This window comes from Falco cherrug, chromosome 14 (genome assembly GCF_023634085.1).
Source record: "Falco cherrug isolate bFalChe1 chromosome 14, bFalChe1.pri, whole genome shotgun sequence".
NCBI classification, from domain to species: domain Eukaryota; kingdom Metazoa; phylum Chordata; class Aves; order Falconiformes; family Falconidae; genus Falco; species Falco cherrug.
The window spans coordinates 18,012,586-18,036,696 of record NC_073710.1 but is presented as its reverse complement, the minus strand read 5'-3'; the positions used below and the strand labels follow the sequence as shown (position 1 = coordinate 18,036,696).

General features: G+C 40.5%; 3 protein-coding genes across 4 annotated transcripts in view; 1 reads left to right on the top strand and 2 right to left on the bottom strand.

Annotated features, from left to right (window-relative positions):
• HSD17B2 (hydroxysteroid 17-beta dehydrogenase 2) overlaps window positions 1-6,242 on the bottom strand; it is a 33,906-nt gene extending 27,664 nt beyond the window's left edge. Inside the window, exons 1-2 of one of the 2 annotated variants that reach the window (XM_055727005.1) lie at window positions 6,079-6,241; window positions 5,257-5,359 (exon numbers count right to left, since the gene is read on the bottom strand). The gene's annotated coding sequence lies outside the window, so the exon portion shown is untranslated. Of the gene's footprint in view, window positions 1-5,256 lie in introns of both variants that reach the window. The other variant, XM_055727004.1, reaches the window with a different exon arrangement.
• SDR42E1 (short chain dehydrogenase/reductase family 42E, member 1) lies at window positions 4,460-8,812 on the top strand. The gene is made up of 3 exons (XM_055727003.1): window positions 4,460-4,564; window positions 4,931-5,032; window positions 6,286-8,812. The coding sequence occupies exons 2-3, from the start codon at window positions 4,965-4,967 to the stop codon at window positions 7,391-7,393; spliced, it is 1,176 nt and encodes a 391-aa protein (XP_055582978.1). The 5' UTR covers window positions 4,460-4,564; window positions 4,931-4,964; the 3' UTR covers window positions 7,394-8,812.
• Window positions 8,813-12,030: 3,218 nt separating this feature from the next.
• The window catches only part of PLCG2 (phospholipase C gamma 2), a 66,086-nt gene continuing 54,005 nt past the window's right edge, over window positions 12,031-24,111 (bottom strand). Inside the window, exons 27-33 of the mRNA XM_055727002.1 lie at window positions 23,263-23,472; window positions 22,525-22,670; window positions 21,363-21,477; window positions 20,003-20,170; window positions 19,287-19,375; window positions 15,729-15,913; window positions 12,031-14,936 (exon numbers count right to left, since the gene is read on the bottom strand). Of these exons, the coding sequence (XP_055582977.1) occupies window positions 14,894-14,936; window positions 15,729-15,913; window positions 19,287-19,375; window positions 20,003-20,170; window positions 21,363-21,477; window positions 22,525-22,670; window positions 23,263-23,472 (956 nt within the window). The 3' untranslated portion in view covers window positions 12,031-14,893. The remainder of the gene's footprint in view (window positions 14,937-15,728; window positions 15,914-19,286; window positions 19,376-20,002; window positions 20,171-21,362; window positions 21,478-22,524; window positions 22,671-23,262; window positions 23,473-24,111) is intronic.

Sequence of the window (24,111 nt, the reverse complement as noted above, 5' to 3'; positions counted from 1 at the left end):
AGCTGTTCCAACCTGTGAACAGCTATCTGGAAAGAAAGCTGACTTGTGTAATCCCGTTGTTTACAAGGTAAGTGCCCATATGTTGCATGAAATACCTAGTTAGCAATTAAAACGTAAGCTCTGGTACCATGACATCAAATATAACGCTGATGTTAATGACGTCAGGTATCTGTGCTACATCAGCACTATGGTACAACAGCACCCTCTCTCAGGTCACCCTGAAAAATACATACCTGCAAAGGGAATTATCTAGATGCTTTAAGTTGTTTCAGCTGGCAACTGCTCAGTATTCCTACTCAACCTGATCTTTCGGGGTGAAACTAGCCAAAATGTGAGCAGTTTGTACCTTCTGAAGAGCGGACCACAGTCTTCTACACCAGCACCACAGGCCGGAGCGGTTGCCATCACCCGGTGAAAGAAAGGGGGCTATGGAAGGCTCCTGGCTGCGGACAGCTTTGAGCAGAGCAGCCTTGACGGAACAAGGTGGTACAGAAATGCAAGCAGGGCCCTGCACTGCTGCTGCCAACATCACATCCGAGCCCCTCTGTGTTCTCTGTTGGATGTTGCTTCAGGGCGTGTATGAAAAGGAACTTGCTAGCGACAGGTTAACATTCACCCCAAAATCTGCATTCGCATTCAAGATGCTCTTAAAACTGAAATAAAACAGATATTTTTTTTTTGACATTATAGGAAGAATCATATAACAGAGACCACATATCTTCAGCACAACATATACCAAACTTCTTCCTTCACCCAAGGACCTCATACTCTGCAGACAGTCTGACCCTTTGCAAGAGCTCTGTTGAGTGGAAACTACCTTCCGTTTTGCGAACACTCATTTCGGTAAGGAATCCACTGCTGCCCGCACCTCGTTCTGGTCGGGGCTACAAATGTTTACAAAGTCCTATCTCCTAAAGTGAGAGAACAACAGAAGAATCAAATCAGGAAAATTATATAAAGCAACTGTTCAGATGAACAATATTAATCAGCTTTACTGAATGGTGTTCACTAAACAGGGAATACAATTAATGTTGAAATTCTTCTCCTTTCTCAATGTGGAAGAGAGAGGCTAAGTTTTTCCACTACTGGAACTCGCAGGAAAAGAAACTTACGTACTTTGGGGTTTTGTCTCCACATCCCCAAATGTATGACACTTCCCACAAGCAATATTGTACAGTGGACAGGTCTCCTAAAAAGAAGTCAATGTTAACATTCTCAGAGGATCTAACTTGCATACCTGCCTAAACTCTTTAAGCCCCATACAATTTATTTCCTGGTTTATTAATATTTGTACAGCACCTCCAATCTGAGCGTCAGAAACACAAATGAAACAAGCACCACCACAACTTCAGGGGCACTGAAGAAGTGCAATGCTATCTTTGTTACAGAACAGAAATCAACTTTCTGAAGGTCACAGAGGCTCTCCTAGAGCCAAGAATAAAACTCAGAGTAGTGTTTTTATCCATAACCCTGTCTCCTTTAAAAATATTCCAGTCTAATCTAGACTGAATGTTTTATTCTAATTTTGAACATTACAGTTCTCTCTACTACCATTCACAATGTAGATGCTGGTTTTACCTTTTTAGTCCTATTCTAATAAAATTGGTTTTACATGTTTTAGTAACACCATTTATGTGGTTGGTTCTGACCTAGTTTCAAGTCTTGTTCTCTTCTCTCATCCCATTGTTCAATGAAAAAAACCCACAATTTAGTAATACCAAAAAGAAATCAATCAAATAATACAAAACTAGTAGACTAAGGTTTATTTCCCCAGATGAAATACTGCCCTGCTTCCTGAGACAGCACTGGTGGCACGGGCTGTATTTTGATGACAAAAATAATTTTACTAGCTAAGTATTTCTAACCGCAAAGGGAACCAGATGAACTACTGTACTATGAAAGAATAATTAATGATTTCATTGCTCGTTCTTTGTAACTTGCATTGTTCGCTACAGCTGCTTATTTAGCTCTGTTTAGTTGCTGATTTAAGGATTTCTTTGCAGCCTATTTCAGGTTCATTTCAACTCAGGTTGTGCCAGATAACCCCCCAGTTACACTGCAAATGCTTCCATCCTGACACGTCTTGCCCTAGTGTGCAATTCCATGTATCAATACGATCTCTTCAAGTGACTGTAGCCCAATCTGATTCTCTGCACGCCAAGATATATGCAATGTGTGCTCTGAAATGCCGGGTTCTTTAAAGTGCAAATCGGTAGCAGAGACCGGGTTTACACGTTTTTTTTAAAAGACAAAAAAAGAAACAATCCCAGGACAAACACTCCATTATGTATAAGGTAAAACTGGAAGTCGATCTATTTGATGGCAATACAAAATTTATGACACATTCAGAAAGTCCATAAAGTCTTAGGAAAAGCAGAGTCTCAGAAAATGAAAGAGCATGATAAAATAGGTTGTGCAAAACAATCAGAGAGTCCAGTCTTAACGTCAAATCAGTGTAAAATGAGGACGATATTTACCCACAGCTTTCACAGATGTCACCCTTGTGAAGGAATGAACGTTCCTTACTATTCTCTGAAGCCAAAAAGGACTATTTACTATAATGAGAAATAAAACCGATAGCGGTTTAAGAGCAAAAGCTCCACAGTATCTTAACTACAGCTTTATTATATTCATAACATTTACTCTAATTATGAGACAATCTGACACAATTCACTTTACCATAGATAACATACCAGGCAGAAAGCACAAAAAAGCAGAACGCGTAAGGAGAGAGAGGTCTCAATCCTGCAAACTGTCCTGCAAGGACATACCACAAAGCCCAGAGGACAAACCGTCATCCTGAGGTTAACAGCTGCCTCTTCAAATACAAACATTTACCTACACAACATGGAGGGCAAGGTCAGAGCCACCATTCAGATTGTACAAAGCTCTACAAGCTCTCCGGAGAACTGTGAAGTTTCCGTTCTTTGAGATACACAATAGCAACAGTCCCCAGTAACCCCTCTGGCTGAACCCGCTTTGTGCACGGGGTGCAGCTGGGCAATACCCCGTGTCTCCTTCTGGCCTCAGCTATTCTGCCGTTCCGTGACACTCCACTCAAACACAATCCGATCCATCACAAGACAGACATCAGCTGTGTATCACCATAATCTGCTTGAGAGTCCTTAAAGATAAACCACTTTGTGTTAGCAGGTCTCAAGAGAAAAATCAGGACTCTTTTGTACTTTGCCAGTGATAAAACACTCAGGAAAATTTTCTAAAAATCTTCATCGAGTAGGTTGAGGTATTATGCATAAATCCAGAAGACATATGCAGCACTACATAATTCATATACTTAATATTTAGGAATGCCCAAACAATTTTTCTGCTTCTGAGCTACAAGTGTTACACTTCTGTGAACGCACCATTGATTATATGTCTCCGTAGTATTTTCAGGAATGCTTCAGGGCTGCTTGAAACCCACTTTTCTGCCCATACTGACAACAGACGGGGAAATCAGCTATGACTGAAGGATGCCCTCCCACACCAACACCGCAGCCACACAGATGCAGCAGCTCTGCGTGGTCAGGTGCTACAGCAGCACAAGTTCCACACTCGAAATTACTATTTAAGTCACAGAGATTCACCAACCAGAAATCATAGCTAAAATAAAATAACCTTTAATTCTCTCAGAATTATTTTTAGAAACTGCTTAGTTTTAATTCTTGCTAGCCGTCAATGTAAATAAAACCACAGTATAACGTGGCTACTTCTGTCGAGGTTTTGCAAAACAAAAACTTGCGTATTTTAGGTGGTTTTGACACTGAATCCACTCTGTGAGCTCTTTCTAACGCGCCCCAAGCGACTCACGCTTCTGTAAAAGAGAAAGGGAAAACACAGCAGAGCAGACTTTGCCCGTGCCGCTGTTTCCCCGTCACAGCCCTGTCACACAGCTCGCAGCGGCTCTGGCGCTTAGCTCGGCAGCCATCCTGCTCGCTCTCCCACCGCCCAGAGCACGTCAGCCCCTGCTCGAGGCGCAGGGGGTTCGTCACGTGCCACTGGCGGCACCGGGATGCGAGGCAGCTGCATTTACGGCGCCGAGACAGCTGCGAGGACACGGCGCAACACCTGAAGGCTGCTGCAGCCCCTTCACACCAGCGTGTCCGACAGGAGGGCCGCCAAAACACCCCAGGCTCGAGGGCTCTGTAGCCACCAGGCCCCTCCCAAGCGTCCCGGTGCCCTGCCGAGCCTCGCAGCCCTGGGCCGATGTGCGCAGGCACCCGCCGAGGGACAGCACAACCACGGGCTGTGACACGCCAGAAAGGCTCGGCTGTAAAAGCCAGCCAGGGACTCCCTGTTTCGAAGTAGATCAGGCTCAGAACCAAGCGAGGCTGAGCATCCTCAGGCCCGCGAAGGGGAAAAGGAGCGTCTTCCTGCCACACCAACGGACACAACTCGGCCAACCCCAACTAGCGGCCATGTTTTTAACGTCATCCGACGCCTCCCGAGCGACTGCCCGCCACACCGCCCCCCGCCGCGCCCCCGCCGCCCCGCCGCCATCTTGTGGCGCCGCTCCCGCCGCCGCCCCCCGCGCCATTTCCCGAGCAGCCCGGCGGCCGCGCAGGTAGGGGCGGGCGGGCGGCGGGGCGGGCAGGGCCGGCAGGGCCCCCGGGGTCCCCTCCCGCCGCCGGGCCGCCTCTGGGGGGGGGGGCAGGGGCCCGATCCCGCCCGTAGGGCCCCGCCTGCAGCCGGGGTACGCGGCGTAGCCGCTGAACGAGGCCGGGGAAGGGAAGCTGGATTTGCCTCTTCCTGCAGGTTACAACCTCTGCTTTGAGGAGTACCCGGGCAGAACGTACGGCTGCCTCGCCCAGCAGGTGGTGAAAGGAATGGCTTCAACCAGCCCGTGAAAGGGATCGGTGAATAACTGGATGCATAGCGACACGAAGACTCCAATTGATTTTAACATGTATATTCACCATGTGTTTTGTAGGTCAGTTTCCTTACCTAGTGCCACAGGAAAGAGGATGGAACCAGAAAGTACTGCCAAGGAGACGGTGCTTATTACTGGAGGAGGTGGTTATTTTGGCTGCCGGTTAGTGCATTCAATATTACTACATAGAAGAACAAACATAAAAGACGGCTGCTAGCAAGGCCACAAAATCCACCTGTAAAAGGGAAAACTGTGGGCCCGGGATGCCAGATCCAGTTCATCCCATCTTGGGTCTCAGGTCTAAACAAACATGTTACTCTGTTTCTCATGTGGGTGCGTTGCTCCATTTCCACACGCTGAGCAGCAAGTGACTTACAGATATTTACCTGTCTGGTCACCTTTGGGGATTTAGGTCATCAGCTTTCAGTCTGCGCTGAAGACCAAGCCTACACTTGCACGCGGATCTTCCTTCTGGCAGTAGGCTGTGGCCTGCAAATAGTTACGCACATGCTTAGCCATATAGATAAATACTCCAGCTGCCCTCTGCTCTTAAGAATATATTTATTTTTATGGACAGTGATGTTTTAGGATTAGAGTTGTTAGAAAGATACGTATTTAAGTGAAATCCATTTCACCTTGCTGTAGATGGCTCTGCAGGCTGCGTAAAGAAAAAAATACTATTTTGTGCCCTAGACTATCTTCTGGAGTACCTGCAGAGTGACAACTGTTTACATAAGTAAGAGAGATTACAGTCATGACCAAAAAGTAAATTTTGTGGTGGGGGGTGCAGGGAGCACTCTCAAAAGAGCAGACTTATGCTCAGCTTTTTCCTCCACTATCTCCCCTTTTAAGCATTATAGAAATATAACAGTTGTAGGAAAAGGGGAAAGGAATACCAGGTTTATACTTTGTATCAATACCTGTGTTTACAGTGACTTGGGAGTAAAATGTAGACATGCAGCAAAGTATTTATACCAGCTTAGAAGTATCTTGCTCATTATCTTCTCCATAAATTTCAAACACAACAGCAAAGACCAACCTGTTTTTCTAAGAGAATTAGGATGGCACAACAGCAGTAAGATAAAACCAGTAAAAAATACTTGGCTGCAGGTTTACATCTGAAAGGTTTGCTATTGCTGATCTCTAGAGGACAGAAGCAGAGAAATAGCTGGGTTCTTCCAAAAGGCTGCTGAAAGCACTTTAGTTACCTCTATTCTGAATTTTCCTTTAGAGCAGTTCTGCTTTTTTTTTTCTCCAAAGTATTGATGGAGTGTGACAGAGACTCCCATGAGAAAAAGAAAGGGAAAAAAAAAATCAGTATTAAAATAGTCAATAGTCTTATCTTACCTCCAGCTGAAATGTTACATGCGTTGTTATTCTATGTATACTAACATATGGTTTCTATCATGTTTTAGATTAGGTTGTGCTATATACCAAAAGGGAGTTGATGTGATTCTCTTTGATGTCGCGAAGCCACTTCAGACCGTGCCAGAGGGAATAAAGTTCATGCAGGGGGATGTCTGTCACCTGTCTGAAGTGGAAGAGGCTCTCAGAGATGTAATCTGCGTATTCCATATCGCTTCCTATGGAATGTCTGGCAGGGAGCAGCTGAACCAAAAACTTATAGAGGATGTTAATGTGAAAGGAACAGAAAATGTCATCCAAGCCTGCAAGAGCACAGGAGTGTCGAGTCTGGTTTATACAAGCACATACAACGTGATATTTGGAGGCCAGATTATAGAAAATGGGGATGAATCTCTGCCTTATCTACCTCTTCACCTTCATCCAGATCACTACTCCCGGACCAAATCTTTAGCTGAAATGAAGGTGCTGGAAGCAAATGGTGCCAAGCTTGGAAACGGGAAAGGTGTATTAAGGACTTGTGCTCTTCGACCAGCGGGCATCTATGGGCCTGGAGAACAAAGACATCTTCCAAGAATAGTCAGTTACATTGAAAGGGGATTGTTTAAATTTGTATATGGAGATCCTCTTAGTTTAGTAGAATTTGTGCATGTAGACAATCTAGTTCAGGCTCATATCCTTGCCTCTGAGGCCCTCAAAGCCAACAAAAAGCACATAGCTGCAGGCCAAGCCTATTTTATCTCAGATGGCAGGCCTGTAAATAACTTTGAATTTTTCCGACCATTAGTGGAAGGTTTGGGTTACAAGTTCCCAACTTGTCGTCTTCCTCTCTCCCTTGTCTATTTTTTTGCATTCCTTACTGAAATAGTTCATTTTCTTGTAGGACACGTTTATAACTTTCAGCCTCTCCTCACTCGCACAGAAGTTTACAAAACTGGCGTCACACATTATTTTAGTATGGAGAAGGCCAGAAAGGAGCTGGGGTATGAGCCTCAGCAATATAACCTGAATGAAGTGGTTGAGTGGTTTAGGTCTCGGGGATGTGGACTGAAGCCGAGGAAGTATACTGTTGTGCATCTTATCAGGGATGGCGGACTGCTTTTGCTGCTGATTGCTGTGATGGTCTCATGGTTTCCATCTGCAGTCGCATTTTCACTCTGAAAGATGAAACGCTGAGTATGGAGGACAGAATTTAGTTACGCTGTCTGAGTAGTCTTGGTTTTGACAGACAACAGGTAACAAAAAAACCAACCAAACAAAAAAAACCCACCACCACACATTTGTATCATTCAGTTTTGTCCCCAAGAAACTGAACTGCTGACTAAAAAGGTGTAATTTTTATACATAGTTTCTCCTCAAAGTAAAATTCATCAGATCACTAACAAGATGAAGCTCAGTATCACTGCAAACAGCATTTTATTTTCAGGTACAACAGCACGCTACAGTGAATGGAACAAATGTTTTTAAACTGACCATTCTTCCTCTTTGATGGGATTATACTCTTGATCCCTGCCCTTTATTCCTAAAGAGCTTGTGCTACATGATCCAGAGGAGAATAAAGTTATTCTTTGATTACATTCCAAAACCAAATTCTGCTTTCCAGGTTGGGTGTATATATGCCTAACCAAGATTAACGATAAACTGCTAGACTATAAATAAATGTGTGCGTTTTTAAATGAATACATTCTGGTGTGCTTTTCTGAGTTAGCTCTGTAATAATGACATTTCTGGAAAATGCACAATGGTTAATCAAAGTTATAGCAAAGTGCTTGAAGCAGCACAGATTTGTAGATTTTTCTAACAGTAAAATATGCCTGTTTAAAATGAATGAGCTAGCTAAAGTGCATTCATAAATAAGACCTATGATTTTTTTCCCAGCATTATTGAATGGTTAAACAAATAATCCAAAGACATTTGGTAAGTGATTACATTCATGTTCCACTATTTATAAAAACATTTTTAGCCTTTAACAATATTTCTTTAACAGCTGACACCATTTGAATAGAACTTCAACTTTGTAGTAATGATAAACACTTGATACAATGGAACTCATAATTTTGTGAAGTTTTTTAAGAATAGAAAATAAGACCTTGTTAAGTACAGGTCACTACTGTCTCTAACTTCTCCCTCATCTCTGTCAGTTTTATACAGGAAAAGATACTGAGAAACTTCACCTCAAAACATGAAATCACGAAGTTGTTTTCCTTTAACCCATCAGCATTACAGTTTCAGTACTTCTTGATGAAAGGACAGTCCAAGAAGTTCACACTTCTCTTTAAACTTCCATAAACTATTCCCTTTTAGTAGTTGAAACTACACAATTTTGTGTAAGTTCCAGTTACTTCAGTTGTTAAACACTACTGCAATTTGAATAGGGAAGTGAGGAAGAGCCAGTCTGCTGTACTACTGCTAAAGGATTCTCAGAAAACAAAAATGCCTCAATAGAGAAACCAAGCTGAAAGTCCACTGCTACCCATGTTCAGAAGATGATTTTTGTAGTTAATAATGAGCACTATTTTTTCACGTAAAGTTCTTTTCCCAAGAAGTTTAGCTTTAAAAATATTAAAAAAAAAAACAAAACACTATTGATAACTACATCTTTTCTTTTGCTTGAAATCTGACTTTTCTCCTCTACATTCCCCTACCAGTTTGTACACCATGAAAGAAACTAAGTGTAATAGTTCAAGAAAGAACTCAATTTGTTGGGTTTTTTCCCCCTTGTAATAGCAGATAAACTGAGGGGGCCTGTGGCAGTGGTGTTTATGTAGCAGGAGCCTGGCACTTCTTTATAAGGAGCTTATGTGCCTCCAACCGAGTGCTGATGGCAGAAGGGCCACTTTCCAGAAGTCATTAATATACATCATCATAGTCTGCAGAAAGAAGCAGCCTTCTTTTTAATAAAACAGCAAAAAGACAGTCGTGACCTCATGAAAGCATTGACCCGATGTTCTCTTTCCAACCAGCCCTGTTTTTTCAAGTGAAAACCACTTGGTTATTTTCCCCTTTAAATTCTCTGGTTTTGACTCAGCGTTACCAGAAAAAGATTAAGAAATTTTAATGCCAGCAGAAGCAACCAACAAAACCAAAATGTGCAAGAAATTGCACAAGCCTGTTGCACACAACCATAGCATCGTATTTCATACTAAGTCTTGTAAAAATCTCTTTTTAAGATATGGAACATAACTCCTGTGCCCAAAGAGGAATTCCTTCTGCTATTTGTGATCTTTTTATTGGCAAAACTCAGCTACCCGCCATTCATAATTATCTCAATGGTGAGGTCGGGCGGGGGGGTATCTGTGAAAGGGTCCTAAACTCATGAAACCTAAATCCACACTGTTAGTAGTGGCTGAGGTTAAAGCCCCGGATAGCTTTTGGGGTACAACAACAGAAGAGGAAGCTCCTGAGAAGACAAAAAACCCAAACAAAACACAACAACCCCCCCCCCCCCCCCCCCCCCCCCAAAAGCCAACCCAACCAACCCATGAGGACCAGAACTCCTGCCAAGCTCAGCACACAAACCTTTTCATTTCTCTGGAGCCAAGGACGGAAGTTTTCACTGATAACAGACTAGGAAGCGCTATTCCGTCCTAACAGCCCATGACTTCTGCTTCAGCACGGGGCACTAAACCGGGTACTTGGTAGGAGAAACAGGCAGCAGCTTGGCAATGGCTACCCCGGACGCCATCAACAGTGTACTGTATATATTCATTAATTCCCTGTCATTCAGCTCTATCTAGTAAAAAAAAAGCAAAAAGTCTATAGAATTTAGACTATGTGACTATATGTCATATAGAATATATGACTACAGAATAGGTGAAGGATACTTTTCCTCTTTCCAAAACGAAAACAGGAAATCTGTGGCTTAAGGAGATACTTTAAAATTGCTTGAATTTTACATACGTATAAACCCAGCTACAGCTGCTCTATTTTAAGTATTTTACAGTGACAATTCTCTGTCCTTCCTGGGTTTTTGTTTGTTATTACTACTCTTGCATGAATAGCTGAGTAAATTAAAGGCAATTAATTCAAGTGTTGTGTCTGTTTCCAAATTTTAATCTATTGCCTGTTTTCCTGAAAGTGAATTACCAGAAATGCATCTAAAACCTGAAAAAGCAGAACTGAAAATACAGCACAGCTTCACTTTTTCTTAGTCCTCAAAATTATTTAACAACTGATAGGTGCCTCACTATAAAGAATTATGCAGATGTTTTAAGTGGATAGTTTATGAATCTTTTGTCAGCTGCTTGATCTCACATACACAGCAGGCCAAGGTAAAAACTTTGCCAGACATAAATGGACCAACTTAACACTTCTAGTGTCTATTTAAATATATTTTAGAAGCGTAAAACATCCTTAAAGACATCCTTTTTAGTGCTTTCTTGTAATAGACCAAACCAAACTTTTCCTTAATTTCTATTTATTACTAATTTCCACATACATTCAACAACACACTAGCTAGTATATTTAATAATTTACGATGTGATCTTCACAGAAAAGTGTCCTGAACACTGATAATTTACACATACTGTAAAAGATCTGGGGATTAAATTGCAATTCAGGAGCACACAAGTGTTAAGGGAACTACTTCTGCTTTATTTTATCCAAGTTTATGAGTCCCTGTTTTGCTGGGGTAACAGCTAAGAATGTAGACTAGCAATGAGTAAAACTGCACTTTAAATTCTTTTAAAACTAATAGCTGTACATGTTTATTAATACTGTTATGGATCAGACAAATTTGGCTCCCAATGAATTCTGAAGGTTAATTTTCATTATATTTAATTTCTGTTTCTAACGATATAAATGGAATTTCAGTCTGCAACAGTCAGCTAATTGGACTGCACTTAGAAATCCTGACACTACTACAGCAGAATTCAACAGCTTGTACTTCAACTTCCATGCCTCATTCTGATTTTTACAGCTAGTTTGGAGAGTTCAGAGATAATCACTGGTACACAGCGAACGCCATCTCACCATCTAGAAGGTTAGTTTGAGAACTGCAAAGCTAAAAAAATATTTGCAGCAGAGAAACTTATAGATGCATTGGGGTGGGGAAAAAAAGTGATAATATAGGCAACAAAACACCCCAATGAAACAATTATTTTTTTTTACTTCAGACCTCATGCATGCCAGCACCCACAGATTCAAAGGTGATAAAGACCCTTTGGCACATCTACTGGCCTCTGAGAAGACTTTGGCTTCAGGTACCTCATATTAATTCCTGTTCAATATGCATATAATTTTTATCAAAAGACCGAGAAAAATTTGTTTCCAAGACACCCAACAATGAAAAAAATTACAACATAAAGACAGCATGCATTCACTCAGCAGCACCTCTGCCCATGCAACCTTACAGAAAGTGTGCTGATACAGTTTTACAGTGAACATCAAGATTATTGTTCTTCCAAACTACTACAGACTTAAACTTTCCCTTAGGTCAGACTTTATTGTTTGAGTTGATACAAATCTGATGCTCAGTAGGGCTGAAGTTTGTATCTACCTATCACCGAAAAAGGTCGCTTAAGAGTTGCAAGTTAAACACCATCTTTGACCTTTTCCTTCCACCCTGCTTGTTTGCAGCCAGATGAAGTGCAACACTAAGCATGCCTATGGAAATAATGTCAGTTCATCTTAAAAACACAGAAATGCCCTTCTCCAGCCCCTTGCAGAACACACCATAACACACCAGCAAACCACTTTTCAATAAGAACTCACTCATACTGCCTCAAATGACTGGCAAAATTCTTTACATTCAACAAGCAATGTTTAAACAAAGCATCTGGCATCATTCACATCACCACTGAGATATCAAAAATTATTTATTAAAATAAGTTATTTTAAGGATTTAAAACAGTTTATATAAGAACACAAGAATTTAACAGATAACTTCAAAAAAATTTATGTTTCCCCTCTAGATTATAAAATTTGCACACACATTCAAACCTACTTTCATATTAAAACAGCTGCAACTGTGAAAAAGTTGCTACAGTCTGCCCTGACAAAGAATTGAGAGATGAGATTTTGGAGTTCAAACACAGAATGCAAGAAACAAGTGAAAAGTTCATACATAGCCTTGCCGTCACTTGCAAGTCAACAAAACAGTCAATGTGGTTATTTTCCTTCTGAATACAGAGTAACATTATACTCTGGGAAAAAGTCCTACTGTAAAATGAAATGCGTTTTCATAAACACTGAGGGAGTACCTCTTATAACTTTTGACATCTCATATGTGTGGAGAATGTGCACAGGACTTTTCAAAAGACTATAAAATGTGCTAATTCTTAAATTTTTGCACAGCAGCAGCACAAGGAACCCCTGTGTTCATCACACAATGGCTGTCCCACGTCAGGAATATACACACCAATGAAAGAAGCCAGGACAAATGGACAATTTGGTTATGTCTGCTCTGGAACTGAGCTCAAAGCAAACAAATTAAAAAAAAATTCCCCACAAAACAGAACAAAAAACCCACCACAGCAACAGCCTCAGGCTCTAGGGTTTGATCTCCCTAAACCCTAGCATCTTGTAGTCTCCTGGGGTTTTTGTGATCAGTCCACACCTAGCTGGTACTCAGCTGCCTGTAAATCCTGTCCCAACTGCAGCAACAATCTCAGGACCTTCCAGACAAGGCTCTGGGCCACTTTCTCTGATCAATACTGACAACACAATGTTCTCATTAAATGAGAATCACGGAGGCTGTTGAATGAAATGTATAGCACAGGGACAGATCGTATGACAAACTACCTGTGTCCTGGAACATGCTATAAAATGCATGCATGCCAAAGGTCCCCCCTCAGGGAACAGCAACTGAATCATCCCAGACATCTGGACGCTGCAGATTAGCCCAGCTTTATGCAGCAGTCTATGTTACAGCTCCACCTCTCAAATCCACAGTTGATGTGATTTTTTTGTTTGTTTGAGGGCAGTTTGCACCCATTTAATCCTCAAACAGGTCAATCACAACTAGGTACTGAAGAGATTTCAGGCAGGAGGAAGGAAAGCAGAGAACTGCCTTTAACTTTGCTCTCTTCTCTTTCTAAGTTGGGTGATTAGTAGTTAATTTCTTTATAATAAAACATTTACAGAAACCCCACCCCATTGTGGGACACACTATTATAGCACTTTCAACTTTGAGAGGAGACTGTACTACAGAGCAACCAAAACCTCAAGGGGTTCCTCCAGCATCATCTTTGAACGCACAATGACATCAATTAAGTGCCTCTTGAAACAACAGAAGTCATACAGCATGGGGAGCAAGAGAAAGTGAAAATTGCCGAGGCAGCTTCATCAGGCCATGGATCCCAAATCCATGCAAGTTTTCTGTGATCAGAAATACAGCACTATGTACGCAGCATTTTATGCCTCAGGCAGTCACTTAGACAGAAAAACTGAACTCCTCTGCACACATTTGAAAGTCAAACATATGTACAGCAAAACTCCGCTCATGTAGAAATAAAGCAACTAGGAACTTGGTAGTAATACCATAGTGCTAGCACAAAGAACCAACACACAATGACAACTGGAGCTAAATATGCCATCGAAGGACTTTAGTTCTGCTCTGGCAGGAAAACACAGTTGCTAATCTAACAAGTTTTCTCATCTGTAGCTCCATGTTCTTCATTTGATTAAAGCCGTTAAGAATGATGTACCTCTATATTTGTGCATACTCTCATTCTTGGATTAGATACATTTTGGGAAAATGGTCTGCATTTACAGAACACTATAATTTGATGCTATTGTCTAAGTAGGACTGCAAGATTAAAAATTGACAGTTCATTAAAAAATTCATTTCTAAGCACATTAGCAGCTGAAAGGATTTGCAAAATGATACTATACCAAAGTAAATGCTTTGCAGAACTTGAAATACCTTTCCTTTCTGCAAACAAAAGGATATTTCCTACTGCATATCTAAAAACTTTTCTTTCCACTGCCTTGAGGTTGTAAACATAAGTTCGCAGGGGCTATGAACACAGGTTCACACATCATTCCTTTCTTAACCTTTACAGAGAGATCAACAGGAAAAACACAACTACAGTCACAGAGGATATTTGGTTTCAACAAAATTAACGCATTTTCTAGTTCTCAAAAATGTAACAGAAAACTTTTAACATGTTTTAACATAGTATGAGCTATCAGCTGCCCAAAGTATTTCATACAGTATCAGAAGTACAATCTGCTGCTGCCTTGGGCACTGCAACATACATGACATAACAATGCTGGTGTAGAAGTGTTTTTACAGCATTTAATAAATTAAAAACTCACTACCAGTTAATCTTAAGGAGCCAGGTTGTTGAAGTGCTGTGATTCCATGCATGCAAATTGTTGTGAATGTCTTATCTATAGCCTGCATACACAAACATAGTAGATGATTTATACTTGTACTTCAGGTATTGATAATGAGAAGTGAGGTCTATCCAACCGCATGCCCTCAAATTTTAAAAATCTTGAATACACAGAAGGTATGCTTTGTACAGAATATAAATTATCAGGAATTTTAAAAAGTTTTTGTTATAACAAGAAATTATTAAGGAAACCCATCTTTCCTCCTCCTCCTCTTCTTCCAGTCTTTCAGTCTGATGAGACCGTCATTGAGTAGGATGACCAGGATAAGTTAATTTTTCTTCCTGAATTGCACCATAAAGCACGCATCAAAGAACGATTGCTTTAAGAGTAGAATTTGCTGTTACTGACTTTCTTCTCCTTCAATCTTAAGGGGGGGAAAAAAGGAAAAATCAAATCTACTAGGAATTTCTCAGAGGAAAACAGTCCACCAAGTTCAATTTACTTAGATATGCACGCGAATAACATATCAGCAACAAGCATTGCAACTTTTTTCCTTAATAAATGGGAGTAAACCAGTGATTCATGCAGCTATTCAGCACACATATAAAAGGGTAAAAATATTTAAATAAAAAAAGTCTTCCTCCTCTCCCATCTTGAGATCTTCTCAAGACTTCCTCCTGGTACATGAAGCCTCTGCCTCCCTCACACCCAGCCCAAAGGTGGCAGCAAAGGAGAAAGATCCTTCCCCTGAGCTTTGGATAACGTACAGACACTTTAATGACAATTCTATGTTGTCACAACTCAATACTGTTTTTATCTTTTGTGACATGTGTATCTGGAAGCATCTTCTGTAACCACACATCTAATATGCTAATGACATCTCCAGAGGCATAACTTTGACGGTGTAGAAGCGAGGCGTTTATTTGGCTGTATATACTTCCAGGCTTTCCTCCTGGAAAGCAGGAGAAGAGAGGAATATCGGCTCACAGGACGGCACGTTTCACTGTGAGCTCACTGAGCAGACATTTCACAGCGTCTGCTGGCCTCTAGCGGCTCACAGCCCAGCCTTGCTTCACCGCAGCCTTTCCTTGGTTCAGATGGACTCATTGTACTCTCACCACTCTTCAGATGCTCATTTTGATAAATCTGAGATTACTTTAGCATAAATCATGTCTAGATAGAGCTGCCTTAGAAAGGAGAATGATAATCAACCCACCTGCGGTTGCACGTCTCTTGGTATATCTGTAGTTTGTGTTCATTCACACTGAATTCTTTTAATATAGCATCTCTGTTAGGATTCCTTAAATTCATATGGGTGTCGTAGAGGAACAGCTGGTTATTAAGCTCCTCCTGGCGCTTCCGAAGTTGCCGACATGAGGAATAAAGTTCTTCTTCACTTTCCTTCAAAATAATATTGGGATTCAATGTAACTCGTAAGACACATACCCAAAATGACACAGAATCAACAGTTAGGGGGATTCTTTTGTTTTCCTAAACACATTCCATTAGCTTTATAGAACGTTTTATAAAATTAGTTTCATAAGATATTTCTGGAATGTTTACGGGAAAAAAAAAACTAACTCAGAAAGCACGAAAAAAAACCCCTCAGCCTAACAAAATGGCCAGCTATATCCCCTAACAGGGGCAGCAGGGATTATTCCAGCGCAAGTCGTGAAACGTGCACAACCTGAACACTTCCACTGGAATATTTTTCCCCACTAAAGCATGTCAGTCTGTTGAGGAAAGGACAGCAAATGGTGTATCATGATGGGTTATCACACTAAATTTTAAAAATACTTTTTAAAAGGTTTAATTTTTTACTCTTCCATCATATTTGTGTACTGCATGACATACCACCAGTCCTGGTGCTTTCCTATTGAAATCTAGACTACAGGTCAAAATACTGGCTCGTAAGTAGGACCCCTAATAGCAGCAAGTACTCAGATGACCAAGAAAGAGGGACAGAGCCTGTGTTTCTATGTAGCTATGGCAATTCAATACTTGCAGAGGAACTAAGTGAAGAATAATCTGCAGTGTTTGAGTTTCTGTTGTTGTAGGTGGTCTTAAAATATTCCAAAGCATAAAATAAAGATGATCCCTTCCACGACTTCAAAACTTTGGATGCAAAAGCTGTCTCCTTTATAGAGTTACTAGTGGGGAATAGTACTGGCAGGATTGAAGTCTTAATTTTCACATCAGCAGCAAAACAAGATACTCATCCTACAAGAAATGACATGCAATCAATAAATGTAATAAATCCAAATATTTTCAGAGGTGGCATACAAATAAGACTGCCTCCTTCTGCACTCAGTCCAGATCTAGGAAAATGGATCGGTTAGCAGCGTACCCAAGAGGTTTCAGTTAGGGCAACAAGACCCTCTCCCAAACCTCATTTTTCCTCCTGAAATACATTCCTATCCAGGTATGGGTTGAAGCAACTGAAACAGCCTCAGTGCTATGCTGCTGATTAGGATTTTAAAAGTAACGTTTTTTAATTATTATTTTTTAAGGGAAGGAACTTTATATTCCCAAATCGCAAAGGGAAAAGCAGATTGCCAATTACCAAGTTGCAGGTGTAATCAAGATGCATATGTACTACTATTCGTTCTTGTAAATAAATGTATCCACAAAGCTAGACTTTAAAACTCCATTTAAGAACGTCCACTTCAATCTTTACGTTAAAATATATACACCATCGAGGCTGACTGTAATCACAAAACGCTGAAAAGATACACACACTTTCTGAAGCAAGTAACTCAATTTTCAAGTAAATAAGACACATTCCTAAATCTAACAACCACCTCAGTGTAGTACAATTTCTGCAGTGTCAAGAAAACTATTTCACTTCAACAGAACCTGCATAAGGCCCCACTTAATTCACAAATGTGCATGCTTACATCTACAATATTCTTGCTTCTCTATTCCCAAGAAATTCCAAGGCCATCTGTAATTCCCCTTTTATAATTCTGTATTTCATCTCCAAGAGTATGCAGATGGACACTGTATATAAACAGGCCTGTTATTAAATTATATCATTTTATAGAGGGTCATCATTTAAAGCTACGGGCAGAAGAACAGATGGAGACAGCCTTGATCTTTTCAGATGCTTCTTGAATAGATCTGGCAAAAGAAGTTAATCAGACTTCTAGAAGTTGATTAACTATGGCAAGTCTTGGTTTCTTGCAGACTGCCAAACACAAGAGAAAATTTTCAAAGTTCTCCTGCCACTGCGTTACCACCCAGAGACATCAGACAGTGTAAAAATACAGAGTTGTGCTGCATCTTCATTTGGCTTAACAAACAGAAGGGGCTTCAAGAGTGCGAAATGTGCTACTGTCAAAGGACTTGGTACTGACAGATGGGGAGGCATACTGCTGCTCTGAGCCACAGTTTAAGAGCTACTCCTGCCCCAGGCAAATGATGATCTGAATTTCTGAAGAGAAACCACGGCAGGAGGAAATCACAATATATCTACAAGTGATGTCTATGCTCAACGTATTAGGCAACAGCAAGTTGTTTCTCAAAGGCAGCAAGCCAAAAAATAGCAGTTTATCTGGCCTCCTCTATCAGCCTCGTGTCCGTGAAATACAAGCCTTTTAAACGTTATCTTCTCTCTTGTTTACACACACACACAGACACACACATGCTTGGTCTCAGCTTCTAGCTCTGTCCTGCTCTCACGACTCTTTGCTAGCCAACAGAAGGAACCGACCACGGCTGCCAAACACTGTCATTAAACACAGTTATTTTACATCATGTGTTATAAGGTGGCTTTGTAAAAACCTTGACAAAGGATGTTTGAAAAAGGCTGCCAGTCCTCTGTAAAGGAACATGTGACTGAATTCCATAATTTCAATTTCAGTGTATGCAACTGCAGGTGCAAATCCCTCCAGAGACATAATGACTTACAGTTAGCTGAGGCTGGTGTTTTAATCAGGAAAAATCATGTACACTGGTGTGAACTGCAACGTAAGCCTGAATGGTTGTAAAAGACTACAAATAAAAGGTTGGACTACTTTTTTCTCTGAATCTGAAGGGTACAGGAAAGCACCCTGAAATACCCACTTCCCAGAAGAATCTTTAAACTTTCATCACACGGCCTCTACACCAGTGTATTTAAATTACATAAAATCTTGTTGAGATAAGAGTCTGAGAATAATCCCGCTTAAATCAATATATACAGCAACATCTCTGGAACACCAACAAATGCTGTTCACAGATCAGCCACTTCAGTGCCAGGCTTAATGAGCAAGAACGCATCATTATTTTTCCCCCCTGCATGTTTAAAAATACTCATTCTTCAACTAGGTGTTTGAGAGAGGCTGAGAAGAGCAGATTCACACTTCTGCAGGAACCAGAATGTCTTCTATCTGATGGGTTGTTTATTTTAATGAAATACTGGGAGAAATTACTGCCTTCTCTTCCTAAAGTTATTTCTTTTTATGTAGGAGCTTTAAAAAAAATATTACTCTGTGAAGTCAAAGCTGAATTTAGCTAGCTTTGCATGGCATTAGTCAGTTAAAGGGGAAAACTATGACCATGCCATTACAGCAAAAACTAGTGGAGGTAACAAGGCTTTGTTAGCGTGTTATTTAACAGCTACATAATCTGTCCTCCCAGAGGGAGAGTAACTCAACTGGCATTACTGGTCTTCCCCAGTACCTGCAGAAATGCCTGACAAAAGCACATCGACACAGAACAGGAAACTAAATCCTCATTTCCTGGTTTTCACAAAGAGCTGATAACATGCACAAAAAGGCCCAGTGGTACTCACCAGAACTTGTTGCATTTCACAGTGAACCAGAAGTGAGGCCAGCTCTATATCTTCACTGTAGCCATTCTTGAGAGGAACTGATCTAAAACCTGGCCAGGGGGAACATATAGAAAGGACAATTAAGAGTCAAGGCAAAGGGTCATCTGCAGTTACAACATGGTACATACAGTCCTGAGGGCTAACAGATTCTTCATCGCTCAAATGCTCCACTGTTGAGAGCGGGCTTTGCTATGACAATTACAGGGAAGCAAAAGGCAAGAATGGCAAGACTGAGAAACACAGATTTCACACGCTCCTGAAAACTAAAGCCAGAAGCAGAGGAAAGCAGAAAACTTACTCTACATAGGTCCACATCTAAAATAATTAACAAAACAAATACACTGACACCAAAACAGAAAAAGAATATTTCCAGATTTCACTCAGAGCACATAACCCCGTTGCTGAAATGGAGTATGTAGTAAAGACAGTGCAAATTATTCTACATAATGCTTTCCTATCTCAATTTTTAAGAAGGAATTTCACGTGGGTGAAAGGATTGGTTTAAATACTTACACGCTACATACCCAGTATCATAACAAACAATGCATTAAAAGAACTCACATCAAAAGAGCACTTGGCCTTTGGCGCATTGTAGCTTCTACTGAGAGCAGTCACAACGCAAAAATGCTGAACAGCATTTTTCTGACTTAGCCCCTTATTATACCCAGTGATCTCACCTGATTTTATTCCTTTTATTGGGAAAGTGGCATGTGCTAAGAAATTGGGATCGCTGAACATATCTTCCTCATAAACAACAAAGCGCAGAAATGCTAGACTTGGATCATAAACTTCAAATTTCACTTGCTCTGGACAGGGTGCCCAAACTGGATTAAGGCCATTGTCATCTGTAATGAAAAGGAAACATTTGCAGTATGAAGCAATAACTTCCCTTCACTCGCATATGGGTATGTATCCCAGGACGTTTTTTAGGGATACGAAGGCCCAAAAATCCTATTTACCATCCGTCTCCTTTTGTAACCTTGCTTCAGAAGGTTGGTATTTGTTTATTTGGGAAGGGAGACAAGAGGAAACTTGGCAGGGATAGAAATCCATGAAGAAAAGTATTATTTGTATTTAAAAATATAAAACCTTCTTGGACATGTATTTGTAAAAGAAAGACGCTATTTCATTGCTCATATTCATAAGCCTCATGCTGTGTATCAGAGTACAAGCATGAAAAGCACTGGGAACACTGAAGTACAACAGCCCAATTCTTAATAAAACACCAAGTAATTTGGTACATGTGACACAGCCAGGAAGTTTGCTCTCTAAAATCTTGGTCACTTCCCACAAAAAGTTAAAATCAATCCTCCTCTCTGAAGTACTGATGAACCACAATGCACATTCTGCTCCTGATTCTGTCTTTATTTTCCACTGGTATCGATGGTTTGGATAATTAAAACCAAAGCCTCTTGTTTACTAGAGGAACACTGCTGCATCCAGAAATATTAAATGGTGAAATATCAAGGGGCTGAGATACTCTCCCACTTCAGTGCACTTAAATGAAGCTCATGTACACACGAACACACATCCTTCACCCAGAACTCAGCAGGCGTGAGCTTTGATCAAACCTCTATTGCACTGCCAGTTATGCTACTTTACAGCCCTGTATACCCGAGCTGTCTCAGTCTTAGAAGCCAAGTTTAAATAAACATAGTCTAGATCTCACAGTAGGAACTCCCCCTTTGGGCCAGACTTTTGGGAACTGACTAGCACTGTTGGAGGCCCTTTCAGCACTTTCTTAAAATATGCAAATAGAGAAACATGCATAGGCAAAAAACACAACCGAATTTTCTTTACAAATTGCAACAGTATTTTTTTTTCTGAATTTGATATACAATAAAGTTTCCCAAAATTGGCCCTGAGGCAAGCAAAAGAATACTACTGTATGACTCACCAGTCCAGAGCAATTAACTTATTCCTCCCTGTACATGTTGCTGGCCAGTTACAAACTCATGGTCACCCTCCACCCACTATATTTAAAGACACTGGAAATATAACCATATCCCTACAACACCGAAAACCGCAGATACTCACTCACAACTGTTGTCTTGAATTTGCTGTTATCGTATTCAGCCCCACAAATTTCTACTTCTACAAAGGGACAAGCGATGCTTCTACCGGGTTTAGGGAGATGACGAGCACCTAAAACCTGCAAAAGCAACTGTAAATTATAACCACCTCCAAAGGAAACTTAGCGCCGTTATTTCTGTACGGAGGACAGCCTACAGAACTAGAGGGGGTAGGGGTGAAGTCCAGAAGAATATGCATAAAATACACACTCCCTTCTCTTGAATATGTTTGCATGTATTAAACATACTATCGGTGACAGCAGTAATAATATCTCAACATTGTTTGGGTAACCCAATGATTTTCATTGTAAGATACTGTAGCTGACATTCATTACACACAGTATGGAGTTCCAGACCAGGCCTGTAATGTAAATTTTGTTACATTTCCTCAGTCTTTATTACATATCTACTTTATGACATTCCTTTATTCATTTATTACATATCTATTTATGACAGGCACATTCACAGCCCCTGTTGACCTCTTCTGTAAACTGTACTGAGAAGCAGTTCAAGTGTTTCTTCTTTCTCAGAAAATGTATTTTTAAAGGACATCTCTTAATGTATAGCAACTGAGAACAGAAACAAGTTCAATTCCTGTTTGGCACCAGATGACAACATGGCATAATTTTCAAATTATAAACCCATCTCCCCATGAAAAATGATAATGACATTCTGATTAAGTCACAGTGTACTAAATATGATGAAGGGAGGGATCAACTCATTATTTTTAATGCTTAGTTTCTGTTTTTCATTACAAATATCTTTCTCCCACACTGGAAATCTCTGAACTAGTTCATCTGCTGCTAACCAATCTTCAACAGGATCTTCCTATTGAGAAGTCAATAGATTGGAAATGCAAGTTAGTTAATTTGGAATTTTTATTAGCAATTATACAAAATCATCCCAGGATTGTGTTTTCAGTCCTATAGCATTTGTTTCATTAGCATGCTGAAAATACATATTTCTTTTCAGGAACCAGTGAAATTAGTTTTATTCTCAAACACACTGACATTTAGAAACAGTATTTTGACAATCTGTCAGATCTTGCTCTGAAACATAATAGCTTTATTTTTAGTTTTATAGATATTTATGACTTGTAAAAAACATAATTTACAAAAGAGATTTACCCTCACTGTCATAATCATCTGCAATTTCCTCTTCGAGTCATTTGGCATTGGGTCATACTCTTCATTTCGCATGCTCTCTGGCTGCAGAACATAGCCAGTGCGTCCATTAAGTGAAAACAAGGCATGGTTCAATTGCATGTATTTATCTAGGGAGAGAGTTAAAGAGTCACAACAGAAGATCCCCACTTGAATAACACTAAGGAAGTACCAGACTAATGGCTCCTCTCTAATTCCTTCTGGTGGCCACTTTATCAGAAAGAGCTGGGAAGAGAAGTTGGAAGACTGTTCCCTTCAGTAACTGAACCTGACAGGTCATTTCTCACCAATTTTAATCCGGATAAGCCCATCTCCATTCACAATTAGTTTGCTATCAGCGTGTCATAAACCAGCTGGCCCTTAGCATAAAGTTAAGCACAGCCTTCCCTGGGGCTGAACAACTGTTCATCCACTTGAAACTTACTGTAAATCTCTCTGCTTGCTTATCACAAAGAGATCAAGGTGAAATAAACTTTAGAGTCTGGGGGCTAGTTAGGCTCAGACAGGCCTTTTGGGGACTGATCTTTGGGAACAGGTGATCCACATGTTCAAAACCAAACTTTAGTTCTTGTACATCCCTTCTTCAGGGAAGTACAAATAACTAGGACAGCCACAGCAACTATAACGGCAGAGAGGCCAGAAAGGGGTTTGTTTATGGTGAAATGGAAGATGGATTAGATCCTTTTTTAAAGGGAATATTACCTGGAGTTTGGAAGTTAAGGGCCACCATCTGGGAGCCACAGAGCCAGAGGCGAAATGGGTCATAGTTGGACGAGTCAACCCTCTGTCCTTTAGGATAGACACGTGTCAGTCCCTTCAGGTTGTATTTCAACAATTCAACTGGCTTTTGCTTAACAATACTCTCTGCCTTAGTTTCCACAAAAGAACGGATTTCTTTGAAATCAGGATTTTCTGGACAAGGTAAGGAGGAAAAGCAATGGTTACTAAAGAAAGAAAGAACTCTACATCTATACTTCATTTCTACTAACACTTTGTTTTACTTTGTTTCACTTTGTCCTTTAATGCAATAATTGGCACAATTCTCATGCAGACATGGCAAATCGGTTGAGCATCAAGTCTGAAAGTTAAAAATGCCTGCTGCCACATGCTTTGCAACAGGGTAGAGAAGAGCCTATTGTCATAGTCTCATCTCATCATTGCTAACAATGTACTTCTGACCACTATAACATATTTAAATGAGACATCTTTTTCTGGGTTTAAATATGGAGAAGAAAGGATGAGCCAGGGTTACCCAATTCCTCAAACAATTACTATAATTATTATAATGTCTTAACCACACTGACAGCTTATTAAAAACATTTGCAAAGAACCTTAAAGAAAGAGGGCACATCTGCTGGCTTCTCCAGCAGCAATGACACACGAAAAAAAGGAGTAAGTAGTACATATTTCAGTGTCAGATTCCACACCCGCACTTACACAAACCCCAGGTCTCATTTATATTATGAAACCATGTACCATTCCAATAGCTTACATAAATGGCAAACAGGTTCTTACAGTAAAATTATATAATACACAGCAAATCCATTTTGA

Coding starts and splice junctions, on each gene's coding strand:
- SDR42E1 (XM_055727003.1), top strand. CDS start 4,965: ATGGAACCAGAAAGTACTGCCAAGGAGACGGTGCTTATTACTGGAGGA. Junction 5,033..6,285: donor GGTGGTTATTTTGGCTGCCG/GTTAGTGCATTC, acceptor ATCATGTTTTAG/ATTAGGTTGTGCTATATACC.